At 44.5% G+C, this 18,295-nt stretch overlaps 1 protein-coding gene across 1 annotated transcript in view; it reads right to left on the bottom strand.

The window, feature by feature from the left end:
- The window catches only part of SNX30 (sorting nexin family member 30), a 50,577-nt gene extending 33,280 nt beyond the window's left edge, over positions 1 to 17,297 (bottom strand). The window contains exon 1 of the mRNA XM_051789443.1: positions 16,989 to 17,297. Coding sequence (XP_051645403.1) covers positions 16,989 to 17,150 — 162 coding nt within the window. The 5' untranslated portion in view covers positions 17,151 to 17,297. The remainder of the gene's footprint in view (positions 1 to 16,988) is intronic.
- Positions 17,298 to 18,295: the final 998 nt, after the last annotated feature.

The raw sequence follows: 18,295 nt of genomic DNA, 5'->3' as shown, positions 1-18,295 counted from the left end.
AAGAGAGAAACATCACTTCATCTAAGCACCACAGTAACTAGAATTGTTTTAGGTATACAATTAGTGCTCAGCCCCAGCCTCACACAGTCTTCAAGTGGCTAAACAAAACACGCAATCTTAGCAAAGCAATCATGTTTGGGTGAGACCCTCTCTGTTCATCAGTCCTTTCTTCAAAGGTTCAGAACTACAGGGGACAGCCTCAAGGTAAAGCTACTTACAAAGGTCTGCCTTTGACAATGGCTAAGAACACAGCTAAGTTCCTACTAGTCACTGTCAGAAACCCATCATGGGACTACTGGGATTTCACAGACAGCCATCTGTCTGCTGCAGTACTGCAGAACTGTGGCAGCGCTGCTCTTCACCTTGAGGGCCGCTTTATGAAGTAGAGAAAATAATGCTTTAGCCTAGACATTTTGGGAAAGGGTGATCTAAATTACTGTCTACTAACAGAGAGTTTAGATGCATTCTATCAACTAATACACACAAGTGGTTGCCAACAGATAAGAGATTCCAGATTTAACTGACGGGGAGCAAGAGTAGGAAGGTAGGCACTCAAATGCTCTCCTAAGAGAGCAAAAGATCAGGATGAGCATGGCACAGCTGGCCAGCTCAGACATAACATAGACAGCTCAAAGTACATAAGAATCTGGCTCAGACTCAGTGTAGCAGGAGCATGTACAATAGGAAGAAGTAATGGTACAATACCTCTGCAGATAAGGAGTGCTGTTGAAGTTACACAAACAGAATAAGCAGAAGACAGGATAAGATTAGCAACAGGAGATGGCTTCAGAAAATCTACAGTTCAGCTAGACAGGAGAATTTGGCTGAGCAGACTGAAAAGCAAAGCAAACCCTGGGATACCACAGTAGCTGCACACAAACCCATTTCTGTTTCCAAAAGGAAAAGACAGTTCATCATTGCCCATATGCAATAAGCATTAGCGTATGACAAGTTGTGCCAGAACTGCAGCTAGTCAAATTATAAGCTTCCAGTATGGAAACGAATTACATTGCAGAAACAGCTTAAGCCTGGTTGCACAGGAGATCCCAAAAGCTTATAACAAAATTCTTCCAGAAGAGAGCTTAAAGAATACGATGGAATCCACTTAAAATACAAAAACTCTACTCTACCTGGAGGAAGGACCAAAGATGGGGCTTGCAGGCACTTGTATGAAGTTAGCAACTTTCCTCACCAATTCTGTTAGGAGATAACAATATCACACTAGCATGTCTTGCACATTTTAAGCAGGGCAGAAGCCTGTGAAGGCTTGAATCCACTTCATTGTACTTGAGTGTGTTCTTGCAGTCATGGGTCCTATGGTCTTAAAGGCTGTGATAGTTTTACCTTGGATGAAACACTCCATATCTAGATGAAGTAAAGCTTCTATACCAGCTGTGGTTCAGATCAGGAGAGGTGCCAGCTGACGTGGTGGGGAAAGGACAGATGGTGTGTACAACGTGCTATACTGCCTTATCCAGGACAGTAGGATTCTCCCTGACAGTCACTGCTGGCATCATACCCTGCTGCTTGGCTAGTTTTCAGCAGACGAAGGCCAAGTTAGGAGCTAACTATTTCTCCTTCTTAATGGGTGGAACTTCCTAGCTAAGTGCACCAGGAACATTACTTAAGGCTGCTGAACCCTCATTTAAAAGGAGGAAGGATCAGTCAACTGAAGTCTGATGCTAATGCTAGAAAGAAGTAGGCTTTGAAGTGTCACAGCAGAAGATCCAGCAATCTGTCTCAAGCTGTTATCCTATCAGCAGAAAACCTCCTTGTCATATTAATTAGCACTGTCTTTCTTTCACAGGACTCGGACTTTTTTTGCAGTTGGAGAAGCAAGACTGCAACATCTGTGTTAGTCTGCTTTTACCACAGAAAGAAAAGTATGTCCTGCAGTGCCGAGAGCACTGCAGCACAGAAAGGAGATCTGCAGCCACCTGTGTTTCTACCTGTTGGTATAGCTATCATACTCCCAAGCATCTGATATATTGGCTAGTATTATCTGTTTTATATAACAGAGTCTGACTTCAGCGTCAGGACTTAAGCACCAGCTTCGCCTTTAGTGCACCAAGCAGCTGCCCATCAACTGTTTTAAGTACCTATCTGCATTATCAGAGATCAGCGCAGTCCAAGTCACAGCAGGTACCCAGTGCTTACAAAGCCTTGTTGTCATAGCACCTGTTACTCACAGTACAGTCAGCCTGCCTTAAATCTGAGCAGTCATACAGCAGACAGAAAGGGAGGCTGCTTCTGGCAGCCAGGCAGATGGCGTGGAGGACACGTTTTGTCAAGACATTCTTCACTTCTTAGAGAGCATCCACAGAGATTTCCTCAAGCTTCAAAGCTTTTTCTAAAGTAAAGAGCAAAGATCCTTAGTCTTGGTCCCTCACTTCCTCAGGGCAGTCTCCTCCTCAGGACAGTCTCACAGCTTTGTCACCTGCTGAAGCAGGTCAGGTGAAGGTCCACCAAGGCCTGGATCACAACCTACAGCAGAAATAGTGTGCCATTCAGACCTTCAGGTTAAGTACTAGGCTCTTGCGTACAACTGTAATACCACCACAAGGCAGGCTTTTAATGCATTCCTTAGAAGTTCCTAGAATCTCTCAAGACATCCAAATTTATGGGTACATGAGATCAGAAAGATTTTAAGAGCACATGTTTGGTATCCTATAGTGCCAGACAAGTAGGAACTAACTGCCTGTGCTGGAAATGCATGAGCCTTGCCAACTATGCAGGCTGCTCTCTGGTAAGGCTGTTCACATTATTTTGTTGTCTTATGATGTCCAAACACCTTGACCAGTTAGCCTGCCCAGAAACAGATACTAAATCTATCAAAAAGCTCACTTCATCCAAGTTTAAAATCCAACTGAATTTTATAAACTAGAAGTCTGTATGCAAGACTTAAAATTCCTTGGAAAGTTTCCAGCAGTTCTCATCTTCTCCCAGGAGATTTTCCAAGACTCCATTTACAGAGCAGCTTGGATCCACATAAAGTAAAACTTCAGGAGTTTGGTATCCAGTCTTCTGGATGGCAGCCTCCCCCAGTGGAGTAATATGCCAGAGAAAGCATCCAGTACTCAAGCCTTAAAGACTAAAAAAAGGTCTAAAATTCCATAGGTATTGTTGTATTATTGTCAAGTGAAGACCACATGGTTTCCTGCAGCTTCCACAAACTGAATCTTTTCACCTATCCTGCCTTAGCAAGTGTACAGCTTAACCAGACAGTTTTGCTCTCTAAGCAGCAATCCACAAAGGAAGCAGAAGATGTGGCTCAGCTAGGCCTTCCAAGAATACATAAGCTTATCTCTGGAAAGGGCTAGCCTGAAACTATATGATGCTGCATGCCCATTGCTCCCATTCAACAAGTTTTATATGACAGTAACAGACATTTAGAAATGTTGCTGTTTAGAGGCAAGTGGTGCACTTAACCCCTAATATCCCTGCCTAACTTAATGACCTTAGGGCCAGGCCTGTACTGCTTCTAGAACCTCACAGCTTCACTGCAGAAGTGTACATTTTCTCCTTGTGTTTCAAGGTGTTCCACTGCTTTTGCCATTCATTTTCCAGAGACGTGACCACAGACAGAGTCATTTTAAGGAGACAACAATTCCACACAACAACTGCAGCTGGTTTCTGTAACACTCTTATCTCCATGCCTTCAGTACAGGAGAGTAAGTCACAGCAGAATGGCAGCCAGTGACTGAAAAGCTGAAGCGGTTTAGATGTAAACATTCCCAAGGACACTATAAAAGCTTACATTAACTTGGCTTTCACAGATGTGTTCATAAGACGTTCAGTGCTTGTCTTATCCCAGTGAGTTTTGAAAGCAGGTGCTTTTTGTGTACAGAGCTCTGTTCCACTGGCCTGTACAGGTCAGCTCTGCGTAGAAAGAAAAAGCACTTTTCTATCCTCCAGTACCATCTAGATCAGCTTGTTTGTGACTGTCAGTATAGTATCCTATTAGAAGATCTCACTGAGCATCTGTATAGTGAAATCTCAGTCTACACAAGACTATTATCCAATACCAGCTAGATAAAGACCAAGGGAAGAAAAGGCATTTGCTTCCCTTTATATAGGTTCAGTTTCATGCTTTATCAGGCAGCAGCATCAAACATTGTTTATTAGAGGTCACTTTTGTTTCCTCACGCATCTGAGGTAAATTTGAGATATTGCATGTCCCTGCCTCTTGCACTTCATCTTGGGCAGCTATTTTAAGGCACTGAAGTGGGGATACAGACTGCAGAGAAGGTAGTATGCTGCGGAAGGGAAGGGAGGATAAATCCTGCTATACAGGGTTTATAAAAAACAAACAACACAACATCCCCACAGTTAAACTCCAAAAATACTATTCATTCCCAGATAGAAGGACCACATTTCTATGCTGATTCACAAACAAGACAATACTGAGTTTTAGTTCAACAAGAACTGAAAAACCTGTGAGAATCAACTTCTAAGGTTAGACCTACCCTCCTGGGAAAGGGTAAGTGGTTACATGTTCACCAGCTCCTGATACCCTTCTCCAATAATTGGAAGGAGAGTACACTTTGTGTGGATGTACTCACAAGGAACAAGATGATACTTTCAGAAGAGATCAGTGTTTTCCATTATATTAAATCATCTGGAATCAGACTGCTAGGTTGAGGCTATTTTAAGCGCAACGCGGACTAAGTTCAAATTGGAAGAAATTCCTCTTCTCTTACCTGAAAATGTGTCAGCAGAGTAAGAACAATGCTGGCTGCTGAGGACTCAAGCCCAGATTTTCATCTCTTAGCCCCAGAGGGTATTACACACCAAGCATGTGAGCCCTGCAGTGCTGGGCAGAAAGCCCCCAAATCTAACAAGGCCAAGCCTCTCCTCAGAAGTTCCAGCAGTACCACTGGTATTTTACCCATCTAACCAAAAAGCCACTAGATAAAGACTGGATCAGTTTGCTCTCAGGATATTTTAAATAGGTGTCCAAGCACAGCATACTGCCAAGCCATGAGTCTGATGACTTTGTTCTGGTGTTCATCATTTCATCTACTGTTTCTGCTCTGTAGGTCAGAGTTGCCTAGAGACGGGCTCCTCAGGATCCCTGAAAAAAAGTAAGAATTTAAAATGCAGGAGCTAATCATGACGGCATGCAGTTTTACACCCCTCAAAACCTGGGAGCATTCTTGCTCATACAGGTATCATGCTTGGAATAGTGCTTCTTTGCACTTTGGTTGGACAGAGAAACACAGGATCAAGCTTCACAGAGGCACCACATGCTTGACACAAGGACTTTTCAAGTCTTCTCATGTAGGTCACGGGATTCTCACCTCATTTCTGAAGTCAACAGCCAAGTTTTATAGGATGGATTATTTTACTTTGTGGTTTGTTTTCCTGTAAGTCATTACAGTCAAGCTAAACAGAGCCAGAATGTGGGCACAGAAGCATTCTGGAAAACAGCATTTTCAGCAAGACCTGAATCTCCTAACTCTGTTGCTGAAGCCTTTAGGGACTCAGCTACAATACAGCTTAGTTTCAGCCTTCCTGTGCACCAGGGTAAAGACAAGTGTCACACGAAGGTGTCAAGTACCACATCAGACTATCTGTTCATAGAGTCTGGCTATAAGTCTGCCTTCTTGCAGTCCTTAAGAGGGTGTTGTCTTTTCTTAGCTTGGAAGGGGAACTGTGCAATACCACACTGAACTAAATGTGGTTCAGCTTACACTCTAAAATGAGGAACATGAGTGGTATCTCACAGATGTTTTACAGCAGTTAAGACAAGTCCTTCAATATTAGTAATAAGCCATGCTACTGTGCTACTTTGTGCATAAAAGGCCAAAAGCCTTTGGGGGCCAGGCATTTGGAAGATGAAATGGACTGTTATTTGCAGCAGACATTACTTAGGCAAAATACAAAGGTATAAGATGTAATTTTGACTTACTAACTCTCACTAATCTGACATGTACTTCTCCATATCCTTTGAACAGGAAGGAAAGCATGAGGAGTAACTGCACACTTGCCACATCTTACAGCTCCCTTACTGGGGTAAATGTAGAAAGGTAATTTAACACATCCAGAGGATAACAGCTCTCTTGAAATAAACAGTCTCAGATTCAAAGACAGCTTCCACATCTGTTTTCAAAGCAACCGAGTCCTTGCAGAAAGCTTTATCTTCCTAAACAAAATGCCAGGCTGGCAACTGACCAGCAAGATTAGTCAGTTATGCCTAAGCTGTAGAAAATAGTGCAAAAGTGCTTGTGACCTCATGGAAAGCAAGAGAGTTTAAGATTTGGGCAGACTTGGATTGGCATCCTTTAGCAGAGCTATAAGTTCTTTCTTCTTTCTACAGTTCTCAGTAGAAGGCAACAGGCACCAACTCCGCTCTATCTTCAGAGTTCAAAGGCCTCCACAAATGGCAGAAACTGCATGTTCTCAGAAATATGTATGAAAGAACACACCTTTTGAGTCAAGTCTCCAGCTGCTCTCCTCTCTAGCTTTGTTAAATTCCATGTCCATCTGCAAGGAGTTTGTTTCAGTAATATCTTTTGTTATAAGGGTTCTGCAATTGTGTGCACAGAAACATCACAACCTATTTTAATGTGGTAAAGAGCACCCTGTTAACAAACAAGTCTAACACATCCAGTATTTTGTTTAAAGCTTCATTTTCAGAATCTGAGTCCTGACCTCCTAAATAGCAAAGCAGCAGGATTTCAGACCATGAGCAGGAAAATTTGAATCCAGAGTATGACTGGGTATCATTCCCAATCCAAGAAACCAGATTTATATCTGATTGCAGATAGGACAGTTTATTAAGCTTGTCTAAACTAAACTGCTTTCTCCTAGAGATATACAGTTTTGCATTAAGGCTCTGCAGATATACCATACAGAAGTTTCTTCTCCTGTTCACCCTCCAGAAGCAGACTTAGTTTCATCAGTTATCTAGGTACCCAATCTCACCAAACTGCCAGTTTGGCTCAGAGCCTTTTGAGGACAAACAGTACTATCTTTTCTTTTTATGTGAAAAGATGCAAAGAATTGGGGAGAAACAGAGGGAAGCAGCAGGAGGGAAAGAGATGATAGAGGACTGGAAATTACTCGTGAATACATCCTGGTGAATACGTCATTTAAACAAGAAAGAATATGCATACACTACAACGTGGATCTCCTCATGATCACTGTTTCAGATGAGCTGCATTAACATTTCTTGACAAGACCAATGGAGGTTTCATGAGAGCAAGTCAGACTGACAAGATACCACTGTGCAAGTAAACTATGCAAAGATATTCAGAGGGAAGGGTTTAAGTTTACATCTGGAAGAGCTGGAGGAGTGTGCTCTTGGAGAAGCTCTCAGGGATAGTTTATGCAGGTGCAATTTAAATAATATCCCTCTATCACAACTGCTGATATACAAGGCATTTTCCAGCAAAAAGGCATTTGCTCCCACAGCAATAAAATAAAGTGCTTATCTGCTGGAAGAAAAAAAAAAACCCTAAACCAAAACCCACACAGTATGACTGTTTCACTCCCTACTTTAAGGAGAGCAACTCAGAAAAAGCAGTCATGCAGTATTTTCTCACAGTATGGAAACTATCTTTAGAGATCGATGGACAAACAAGGCATGAGATCTACAGACTAATTTATCTAGAGAAATTCCTTTTATTTAATGGTCTAGGCTTATAAGAGCCACTGAGGCATATACAGGTGTTTAGCACACATGGCTTCAAGTGAAGTATACTCGGGAACAGGCCAGTCAGCACACAAATCGTGAAGTGGTCAAGCTGATCACTGGCAATAAACAGTACCAATTAAAAATTTCCAGGGATTTTCTTGGCAACAATCCAAAACACAGCTTAATCTTGGCAGTATTCAAGATTTTCACTCACAATTTGCCTAATACTAGCATCTGAAAAGCTACAGCAAAGGTGTTACTTCTACCCAGAAAAGCACGGGTTTCAGTATTGTCTGGGGTAGTCTACCACTTACTATTCCCAGATGTCACTGCTTTCACCACTCAGTTAGCCGAGAGAGCCTGCTGCTGATACCATCTGCAGCACCACAAGGAAGAGGCTCCTCTGCCCTTAAGCTGCTTTGCAGTGTATTCCTTTTCAAGGAACACATTACATCAAGCTTATTGGAAAAGTGAGGCAAATTATGCAGACAAAGTTTAAGATAGGGGTTTATACCCTAAGAGGACCTTCAGAAAGACACAAGTTTCATTCAAGCACTATAAGGCAATATTTGCCCATGAGGACAGGGCATTGAATCAGTATAATAACAGATTTCCTGGTAGATATGACAGAGAGAAGCTTAATCTCTTGATAGCATTTTTGGTTTTAAGAGGCTAATAGCAAACCTCAACAGACATGCAGCACCAGGGTGGTTTAAAAGAGTTTTTTTCAGACTTAAATTCAGCATGAGGTCAGAGCACAGACTCATAATATGGATAAAAGCATGTCCTCCAGTGCTGTAAGCCATCCCATCACTAACAACACTATAGACCACTACACAAGTAATATTATTGACCACTCTAAGACAGGCAGAGGTTGTCACTCTTACAGTAGTCTGCTCTCTGCAATTTGAAGTATAACAAAGAAGCAAGTTTACATTTTACATTTTGCACATTTTCCTGCAAACTAAAGTACTACACATTTCCGCAATGTCTCTGCTCCCACATGCTTCTATAGCAGTTGTCGTCAACCAAGACACCTAGAGCCACAAAACTGAGTCCAGCAGAAATGTGTCTTCAAGGGTTATAGACACCATCACTTGTAATATCTCACCCATTGCTTACCGTTTCACAGAAGCAGTAGTGTAGAAGCTCTGAATGTGACTATAAGACAAAAATGTAGTTCTCTGGGTCCTCCTTCTTGCCCTTTTTAAATTGGTCTGATATTGGAAACTCTAACTCACTAAAATAGTTGCAGCTCACTGGATTTGTTTTCCCACCTTCAGTTGGTCACTGCAATATTGCTAGTAGCTACCTTGCTGTCAGTTATTGTCCTCAGTAACTGGAAGTGCTCCACAGTTTTTCAATAATTTACTAATTCACAGATTTTAATTCACGGTTCCAGATGCCACCAGCTACAAGGTAGAGCTTGGAGCTTTCTTTCCCACTGCATCCTAGTTATGGGAGCAGTTTTGCCCAGTCACCAGGACTTGGGGGTCTCAGCTGCACTGCAACCCAGGCTCGGGCAGTCGAGTCAGTCACAGCTTAAAGAGTCAGTACAGCTCAGCATTTAAGGTCTTGCTCAAGGTCAGCAGAGAACAAGCCTCAGTGAAGTTATTTCTGAGACATACACAATGCCATTTTTAATCCATGTACTGTCTTCTGCAGACTCAAAGCACACACAAGTCACAATCTCAAAGATGCAGTTCAGGTGCTGCAAGTAGATTTTCATATAGCAGCACTAAGTTAAGTCCCACTGCACTGTAAAAGCTCTGTTTGTCTCCTGATTTAGAGAGACCAGTGTCTCCACTCAGATAAGGAGCAGACTGGGTCATATGACAGCCAGACCATCTGTTTAAGACACCACAAGAGTAGACCACAATGCTAGAAAACACCAAGACAATAGTCTGCACACTAATCTAGGAACTGATGTCTCCCAGATCAGTGTGTCAATAGGAAACTTCCATTCCTTTATTCTCTGCCTCTCCCACCATTAATTACAGAGACATGCTGCCAGAGGCACTGATAGAAGAAGGAAGTGCCCACACAACTGTAGTAAGAGAACTTACTTTATCAATCCAGTTATCCCTTTCAACTCCTGAAGGAGTTCAGAAAGCATTCAACTACTTGGATAATTTGGAAGCACTCTAGCACAGGCAGCCCAGAGGATTCTTTCCGACCACCAAGCATAACTTTTTCCACCATGGCTGACAAGTTATTGCCAAGACTCATCCTTCTGAAACCCATCTGAAGAACCAAGTTCCTCCATGTATGCTTTGAATATCTGTTTTCAATACTCTGTCTCATTATGTATGAAGCAATCCTGTTGAAAAGATTATGAAGGCTGTGCAACACTGAATTCAACCTCAGAGTATACACCCTTCCCTCCATTAAATTGAAGTAAGACCCACAAAGTAATAATACTATTATACAGTAGAAGCTATGTTTAGCTCTACCAGGAGATATTAAAAAAGTAATGGTAGTAGGACAGTTATGCTGATGCAAGTGTTTGTCCCAACTCGTTAGCTATCCTTCATCTTGCTCAGAACAGAATTGCCAATTCCAGAGAAATTCACTGGGAAGTTATGTTTCATAAAGAGTCCACTGAGTTTTAAAGTACTACTAGAGCACCTGTGTTGTAAGGTACCATTAAAACACCCTTATTCATTTCTGTAAGTGAAGGCAACTGTAAGCAGGCCCACCAATGTGCTGTTATAACACACTTCTACCCCATTAAGCTCCAGAGCGGCTACAAGTAAAAAAGGAGAAAAGTACTCTATCTTTTCTACTTTTTTCTTTCTAGAAGTAAAATACTGTGGTTTTAACCTATCCAAGTGGTATTACAGGTTTGAGAGATGAAATAGCTACAAAAAGCAGTTCCAGTTACTGCTACTATGAAAGAAGGGAAAATGGATTCAGCCAGCAGCTGGATTGTGAATAAAGCACTGATGGCATGCTGAAAGCCATGCAAGGTTTAAATAAGTTCTTTTAACCAGGAGACTAGAAGAGAGCTACCAGACATGCAGGCACACTGTGCAACAGAAGAAGAGACAGAGTTCCCTCAAACAAGATGGCAACTAAGCTCAGCCTTTGAGAGCCAATGGCCCACTTAGGAAGCATGTGGCAGACAACTGCTTGTACCTAAAAGCTTCTTGGCCTAAGAAACATGATTCACTTCTGTCTTCACAAAGGCAGTTACAGGGAACTACAGGACAGTCAACCTCACCTCAATCCCTAGAAAGGCAATCAAGCAAATATTAGAAACCATTTCCAAGCACACGAAGGACATGGCGATGAGAAGTCAGCAAGGACTTAAGGGAAGTCATGCCCAACCAACCCAACACCTGCTATAAAGGTATCACTGGGCTGGTACACAAAGGGAGAGCTTTAACGTGCTTCATCTCAGCTTTAAGAAGGCTTTTAACAACATCCTCCTAGACAAGCTGGTGATGCACAAGGTAGATAGATGTACAGCAAAGGGGACTGAAAACTGGTTGAACTGCTGGGCTGAAAGGATTGTGATCCCACAAGTTCCAGCTGGTGGGCAGTCATTATTGGAACACACCAGCAGGCAGTACTAGGGCCACTATTGTTTTAACACCTTCATTAATTACCTAAATGATGGAACAGGGTACATCCTCAGCAAGTGTACTGTGTCAGTGCTTGATACACCAGATGTTTGTGCATTGTTCAGAGGGACCTCAAGAGGCTGGAGAAATGGGCTGTTGGGTACTTCATGAAATTCAACATGAGGAAATGAAAAGTTCTGTACTTGGCAGGAACAACCCCATATAGCAGTATGTGCTGGAGGCTGACTCATTGAAAAGCAGCTTGGCAGAATGAAAAAAAAAAAAACCAAAACCCACAGACACTGATGAAGAAGTTGACCAAGAGCCAATAATATGCCTCAAGGCAAAGAAGACTAACAGCTTGGAGAGAATAATGCTCAGGGGATCTTACCAATATGGATAAATACCTGATGGGTGTACAGAAGGAGGTGACATACTCTATTCAGTGGATTCAACAACAGAACAGCAGACAATGGGCATAAACTGAAATACTGGGAGTTTCACTTAGATGTGAGAAAAATATTTTACATTGTGGGTGACTGGATGCAGGAACAGGATGCCCAGAGAGATGTTTAAAAGACAATTTCACAGCATCCTAAGCAGCCTGCTCTACCTGAGCCAAGAGCCAGGAGGTCGGACTAGAAGATATGCATTCCAGACTCAACTTCTCTGTGACTGTCAGTTTTGCATTCCTGTAGATTCAAACACAGATTAACCCATCCATACTGGCATTGTTTCACAAGTTCACCAACTTCAGTTTGACCTTCTGCAGTCTTCAGTCTCTCCCAAAACTGAGAATTCACCTCTAGGTTCCTTTAAGAACAATACATGGTTTAAGTTCTCATCTCCTCAGAGAAGGAAGAGGTTTGTAGAAGCTTAGGCAGATCTATTTTAAGTTTTCAGATTATACTGCAAACTGGTTTCATCTGTGGGTGGATAAAGTTAACAGCAATAATTATAAAATAGCAACCAAGGAGGCTGGAAGTAGAGCTTCAGACTCTCAGTATATTTTCTGGAGTTGGAGAGATGCCAGGCTCCCTTTCAAAATGAGTGCTAAGTAACAGCACTCCAGCAAACACATCAAGTGTTTATGCTCAATCAGGTGCTAATAAGAAGTCCAGGAATTCACCAGGGTGGTAGCTAGGAAGCAGATGAGCATGCAAGTAAGAGTTTTCAGTTAGTAACCAAAAGTTGGCAGTAGGAGTTTTAATGTCCATCTCCATGAACTATCACATTCAAGCCATGCACTCACTGCAAGCCTGGTATTCCACATCAGCTCTGACAGAGCTGCTTGATATACGACTTGTAAAACAGCCTTGAAGCTCACGTCAGCTGTCTAGAGCTAACAGAGGCAAATGCAAGGTATGCATAGTTTCCAAGAAGAAAAGTTGAGAAAGTTACAGGTAGCTGGCCACGTGTACAGTATCAAGTAGTCAGAGATGTCCGAAAAAGGACAAGGCAGTCTGAGTCCGAGGGTAAGTGGGATATGAAAGGTTTTGGACTGCTAGGAAAGAAACCAGTGCTGTGAGTTGGGATGCTTATCAGATAGCTGCCAGCCTCAAGGCAGACCACAGCAAGAACAGCCAACACCACAGTGTAAGGAAGATACCCTCATGATACAAGACTAGAGGGACCATAGCTAGAGGACAGTGGAAGTAAACCCTACAGAACGCTCTTTCTCACTCTGCACAGCTTTGCACTTCCAACACATAGCAGCAGGTTTGCACAGCCTCAGTGAGGCTGAATCCAAACATAGCAAAATACCATCTACTTCTCACCTCTGCTCCAAACTCAGTGGCCCATTAATAATGTCTTTTCTCCTCAAAGTGTTTGTTCTAGTGCGCAGAGTAGATTCCCTATCAAAAGTGACAAACTAGTGCACTGGAGTCAAGTATTCATGTGGAAGTAGAACTTCCTTCTTTTTTTAAAAAGGAAAAAGAAGAGAAAAATCCACAGACATTTCTCCATTTGTCTTACCCTCCTCAGAAGAGGATCTGCTCTGAAAACCAGAGTTCAATTAGCTTGCATGTCTTCCAAAAGCTAAAACAGTAAGACAGTTCTACAACTAACTCTGCAACACGCTGTGTTGTGCATCCTGAGGAATTGTTTTCTCCTGCCTGTTTCCCCTCTTACCTGATGATAAAAAAACCAACCAAATAAAATTAAGAAGAAAAAAACCAAACACAACAAACACTGTCAGTAGCTTAGGTTCAACGTTAGTTGCCTCCTTATTTGAAAGCTAGCACAGGTAAAGGGAGAATAAACTCAAAAAAAGTTGATGGTGGTCAGGTATCAAGACAATGTTTTATGCAATTAGACTTCAAGGGAATAAAAAGATCCTTACAGAAAGGCCTGACCAATATATAAATGCTTCAGAGGCAAGTATCTACAACTCAAGTGTTTCATGTTTGCTGCAGCATCACCGTGAAAGTCAAGTACTTAACTAAAATAACCTTTTCATTTAAGAGGTAAGATGTTGTCAAAAGTCAAGGTGTCCTGCTTCTAAAACTGCTCTCCACTACAAGTCAGGATGAGGACGCTACTTCAGACAACAAAGCTCTGCAGCCCTCTTCCCAAGATTCAGAAAACTTGAGACTAGTCTACTTAGTGGCCTCAGAAAACAGCTCAGTTTTTCCTTCCCTTTCCCATGACCAACTGCTCTAACAGCATTAGCCACTTTTCTTAAACAGCAACCTAAGGTTTATGAGGCTTCAAAGTTACACAGGCTCTACACCATTAGATTATTCCCATGTTTGAATCAAAACTCAAAAGGATACAAACAGGCAGGTGTTCCTGTCCTCCAGGTTTCTCTAACTCAGGATAAAGGAGCGTTCTTACTCAACAGCTCAAAAAAAAAACAAACACCAAAAGGCAAGAAAAGCATGCTTTAAAGAATGCAAAGCAGTGATGGCAGAGGTTCAGACATTTCGGGCTGCGCACCTGTGGTAGCAAAAATTGAAGCACTACTTTATCAGCAAACAATCTGCCTTTACATCCAAACTTTCTCCACTCAGAGGATTTCAGTCTTAGGTACTTTAAGGCTGCAGCAGTGTTTAGGAATTATTTGCTCAGAGAAGGCATGAGGAACACAGAAAAGAAAGTTATCCACTTTGTGGTGATGTGCCAGCTAATGTCACTAGCCCTCTTGCCAGAGGGATGTCCTAGTATAGGCCTGGATAAGGACAGTAGTCCATAAAGAATCTAACTGACCCAGAGTCACTGTGAAGCAGGAGACTTCAACCAAAACTTCTGCAGTACCAGTCTCCATTAGATTCTCCAGCAAGGCCCTTGGGAAGCCCAAGAGAGCAGATGAGCACAGCTCCTACTCAAGAATCAATAAATAACAGCTGCAGAGTTTTAAGCCTAAATCAGACTTGAATGCTGACTTCCCTCTGTTACTCAGCTACTGAAGTAACTCAACATTGTTAGCTGATTACTGAGCCAGCCTTTCAAAATATTAATGACCCACCATCAGAGATTAAGACTTAAGGTTACACAATATGGATGCCCCATCCCTGGAAGTGTTCAAGGCCAGGCTGGATGGAGCTCTGAGCAACCTGGTCTAGTGAAAGGTGTCCCTGTCCGCAGTAGGGGGGTTGGGGACTAGGTGATTTTTGAGGTCCTTTCCAACCCAAACCATACTATGATTCTAAGACTAAGAGATATACTAACGACGTATAAGGTCGTTACCTATTTTATCTCCAGTTACCCTACTCACTCTATAGACTACTCAATAGACAGTTCAAGCACTGGAAGTTTACTCTTGCCTTAAAGGCAGGAATACCTGTTTGCTTGCTGAAGTTTTTTCTGAGGTGGGAAAGAACACATTTTTTTCTTGCCAGTTCCTGAGGTATTGAGCAGAAAAAGAGACATCCCATACACAGCAGAACAGCTGGACTCCTTCTACCAGGAGCATAAGATATTTGGCTGCTTCTGCTAATTCAGCTAAAGAGAAAAAAAGAATGTTATTCTTTTCCTACTGGAAATCCTTTTATTCTTCAAGGATCATTAGCCTAGTGCCATTTCCAGGTCAACTACTGAACTGCTCTGAAGTCTAAACATTGCCTACCACAGCCCTTTTTTGCTCTCCCCTTTAGAGTACTACTATGCTGCCAAGTGCCAACAGTACTACATACAGGTACTGGAAGACAGACTTCACCTCTACTGCTCATGGAATAACCGGGCAAGAACCTACCTACCAATAAGAAGTTAGCTGACCATAGCCTGAGGCTAGAGAGGTTTTTCTGCTCCTGTGTTGTGAGGGATACTGATACACTTCTCAAGATATCTCAAAGTAGTAAAGCAGAGAGGAGCTGGCTTGCACTTCAAAAGCGAAAAAATTCTTGAATACAACTGAGGGAAGAAGTTATCAGGTGTGAGTTACTCCTCAGAACACTGCTTCTCAGCAGCTACACAGCAGCGTGGATGGACAGTGAGTACAGTACTACTACTGTACTTCTCAGCTGCAAGGAGACCTGTGAAGGCAGCTGCCAACTTCTACTGCTACAGGTTGGTCAGACAGGAATGCAGTTACATGAGTAAATCCAAGCCAGCCCAAGACAAAAACCTTCACAATTTCTACACCAACCTTAGTCACATATCCCTTATCTCAGCAGATCATCAACACTGACAAACTTCTTAGATGAAGGCATATGTTCCTGGAGAGAAGGTAAGCCTGGCTTCTCACTAGAGCAACAACGGGCACATGTTCAAGGAAAGGCCTCCTTAAACAGGCAGGAAGAAGTGCTGAATCCATACGTGACAGATGCAGGCAGCAGGTGAAACATGGAAGAGGCCAGGCTACTTTGACTCACTCTGTAACATGGGAGTGTATCGGGCCAGATATTGCTGAGAGTCCCAAGGCTGATCCATCCTGCCCAGAAACAGCTCCATGCTCCCCAGGACAACAGCCATAGAGGAAGCACCTCTTGACACCAGCAACTCAGTAACACTAAGCAGCACAAGCCAGTTGGCCCAGGACTGCTTATTATAAAACTTCAAGCCAACATCACCCCTTGCAGTTCTTGCTCCCAGGAAATCCTACCTCACTCATTTCAGGAAGTCTGTCTACAGAGATACCAAGTCCTTGCAAGTGCAGCTAATGTATCAACAGTGGTGTACTGCCACTACCGTTTTCAGTGCTGCCACTACTGAATTATCACATCCAAGGCCCGCACACACGGGGAAGGCACTTCACAAAGTCCACTAGTGTCCTGTGGACATTAGCCTGATCTAGAGAAGGGAAAGTGGGCACAGATACTCCTGCGACAGCATCCTATCCGTATTACAGAGCTGTGAAGCAGTGAGCAGAAGTTCAGCTTGGAAAGGACAATCACAGACCATTTGATGGCAAGCTTTATGGCAAGGAAACAGCGGCAGCTGCAAGCTTTGCCCGTGAGGGCTTCAGGAAGGAGAGAGATAGCAAAGAAGCTGCAGCAATTCCTGAAGCATTTACACCTTTCTGTAGAGGGTATGAGCCACAGGCAGATACTGCCTCTCGCAACCACCGCGGTGACAGCGAGGGACACGATGCCTTCAGCCCTCACAAAGGGTGCCTTCTCCCGGCTCGAGCAGCCCCGGGCTCTTGCAACCGATGTCAGCAGCGCCCAGGGCTTCATTTCCCCGCGGGGAGACGAAGCAGGGAAAAGGGATGTGGCGTGGCAAGACACACACAGCCCTTCTCCCTCCTCTCCATGCTCTCTTTCAACAGAGAGGGGCAGAAAGGTCTTCAACATCAGCGCCCCCGCCCTCCAAATGCCGCGCCCCCCTTCCCCGGGCCGTACCTTGTCGGCGATGCTGCGGGGCAGGAGCAGGTCAGGGCTGGGGGTGAGCGCCGGCCCCATCTCCTCGCTGCTGGACGTGGCCAGGGGATGCGGCATCTCCCGCAGCGACTTGGGCCCGGAGGACGGGAGGGGCTTGGGGGCGCTCGCCGCGCCGCCCGACATCGCTCCGGGGCCGGGCAGCGACTGAGGCAAGGAAGGAGGGAGCGGAGGCCGCGCCGCCTCGGCGAGGAGCTGCGGGGCCGCGGCTAGAGCCTGCCCGCCACCGCCGCGCTACGAGGAGCGGCAGAAGGCGGCAGCGGCTGCGGCGGAGGAGGAGGAGCGAGCGCAGCGCCCGCCTACGCCGCCGCCGCCCGCCCCTTCCAAGGCGCCATCCGCGCCACCTGCCGCCCCGGCCCGGCCGCGGAAGGCGCGGCGCCGCCCGGCGCGGCCGAGGCGGGAACAGCGCCGCCCCCGGCAGGACCCGGCGGGGCGGCGAGGGGAGGCGGCCCTGGGGCGGCATCGGGACCCGCCGAAGCCCCAGGCGGGTCGGGCCGGGCCGCGGGAGGTATCGGGACCCTCGAAGCCTGGGGCGCTGCCACCGCCCCCCGACGGCGCTGGTGCCGCACGGTGTCGAACGGCGGGTCAAGCGCCAGAAAAGCAACCCAGCTCCTCGGCTTTTCCAGGCTCAGTTCACCGACCTCAAACTGTGTGCGTGTTTGAAGGGAAGCTGTGGAAAACTAGTGCATGACGAGAGCTCCACTGAAGTCGGTGTCGGTGTGGGCGGGAGGGTGCCTGAGATGGCAGCTGGGCTTCGGCGGCGCCTCCACCGGGCAGGACCGACCCCCGCCGGGCACAGGAGGGACAAGGCCCTCACCCCGGGCCTCCCTCGCCGTGGGAGTGCATCAGAAGTGGACACACAGGCAGAGGCTTGCACGTAGGGCCAGCAAACCACAGAAACACGCTTTCACTGATGGCCTTTTGTCTGCTTTCACTGCATTTGAGAGATCTTGCATTTTTGTAGAGTAATGAGATGAAATATTATATTAAATCATGTAGAAGTGATCCATGCAAATTTGTCTAGCAGCATGTATTCATCACTGTGATCTATCCACATTTAATAACGTGGAAAAAGTGCTGATGACTGCAGAATAGTTAATAAATGGATGAAAAATAATAGTCTGGTTTAACATATTCCCTGAGCAGATAAAGCAGCTAAATTTGTCTGATTCCTTATTTTTTTTTTTTGCAAATAATGTGGTCAGCACTAATTAGACATACTAGAGTAACATGCTACTGGGGCAAGTGATGTATTACTATGAGACTGTCAC

The sequence above is a fragment of the Manacus candei genome, unplaced genomic scaffold (genome assembly GCF_025592945.1).
Source record: "Manacus candei isolate 608988 ecotype Guabito, Panama unplaced genomic scaffold, ASM2559294v1 h1tg000027l, whole genome shotgun sequence".
NCBI lineage: Eukaryota > Metazoa > Chordata > Aves > Passeriformes > Pipridae > Manacus > Manacus candei.
The sequence above is the reverse complement of the archived record's forward strand: the minus strand, read 5'-3'. Positions and strand labels throughout refer to the sequence as shown.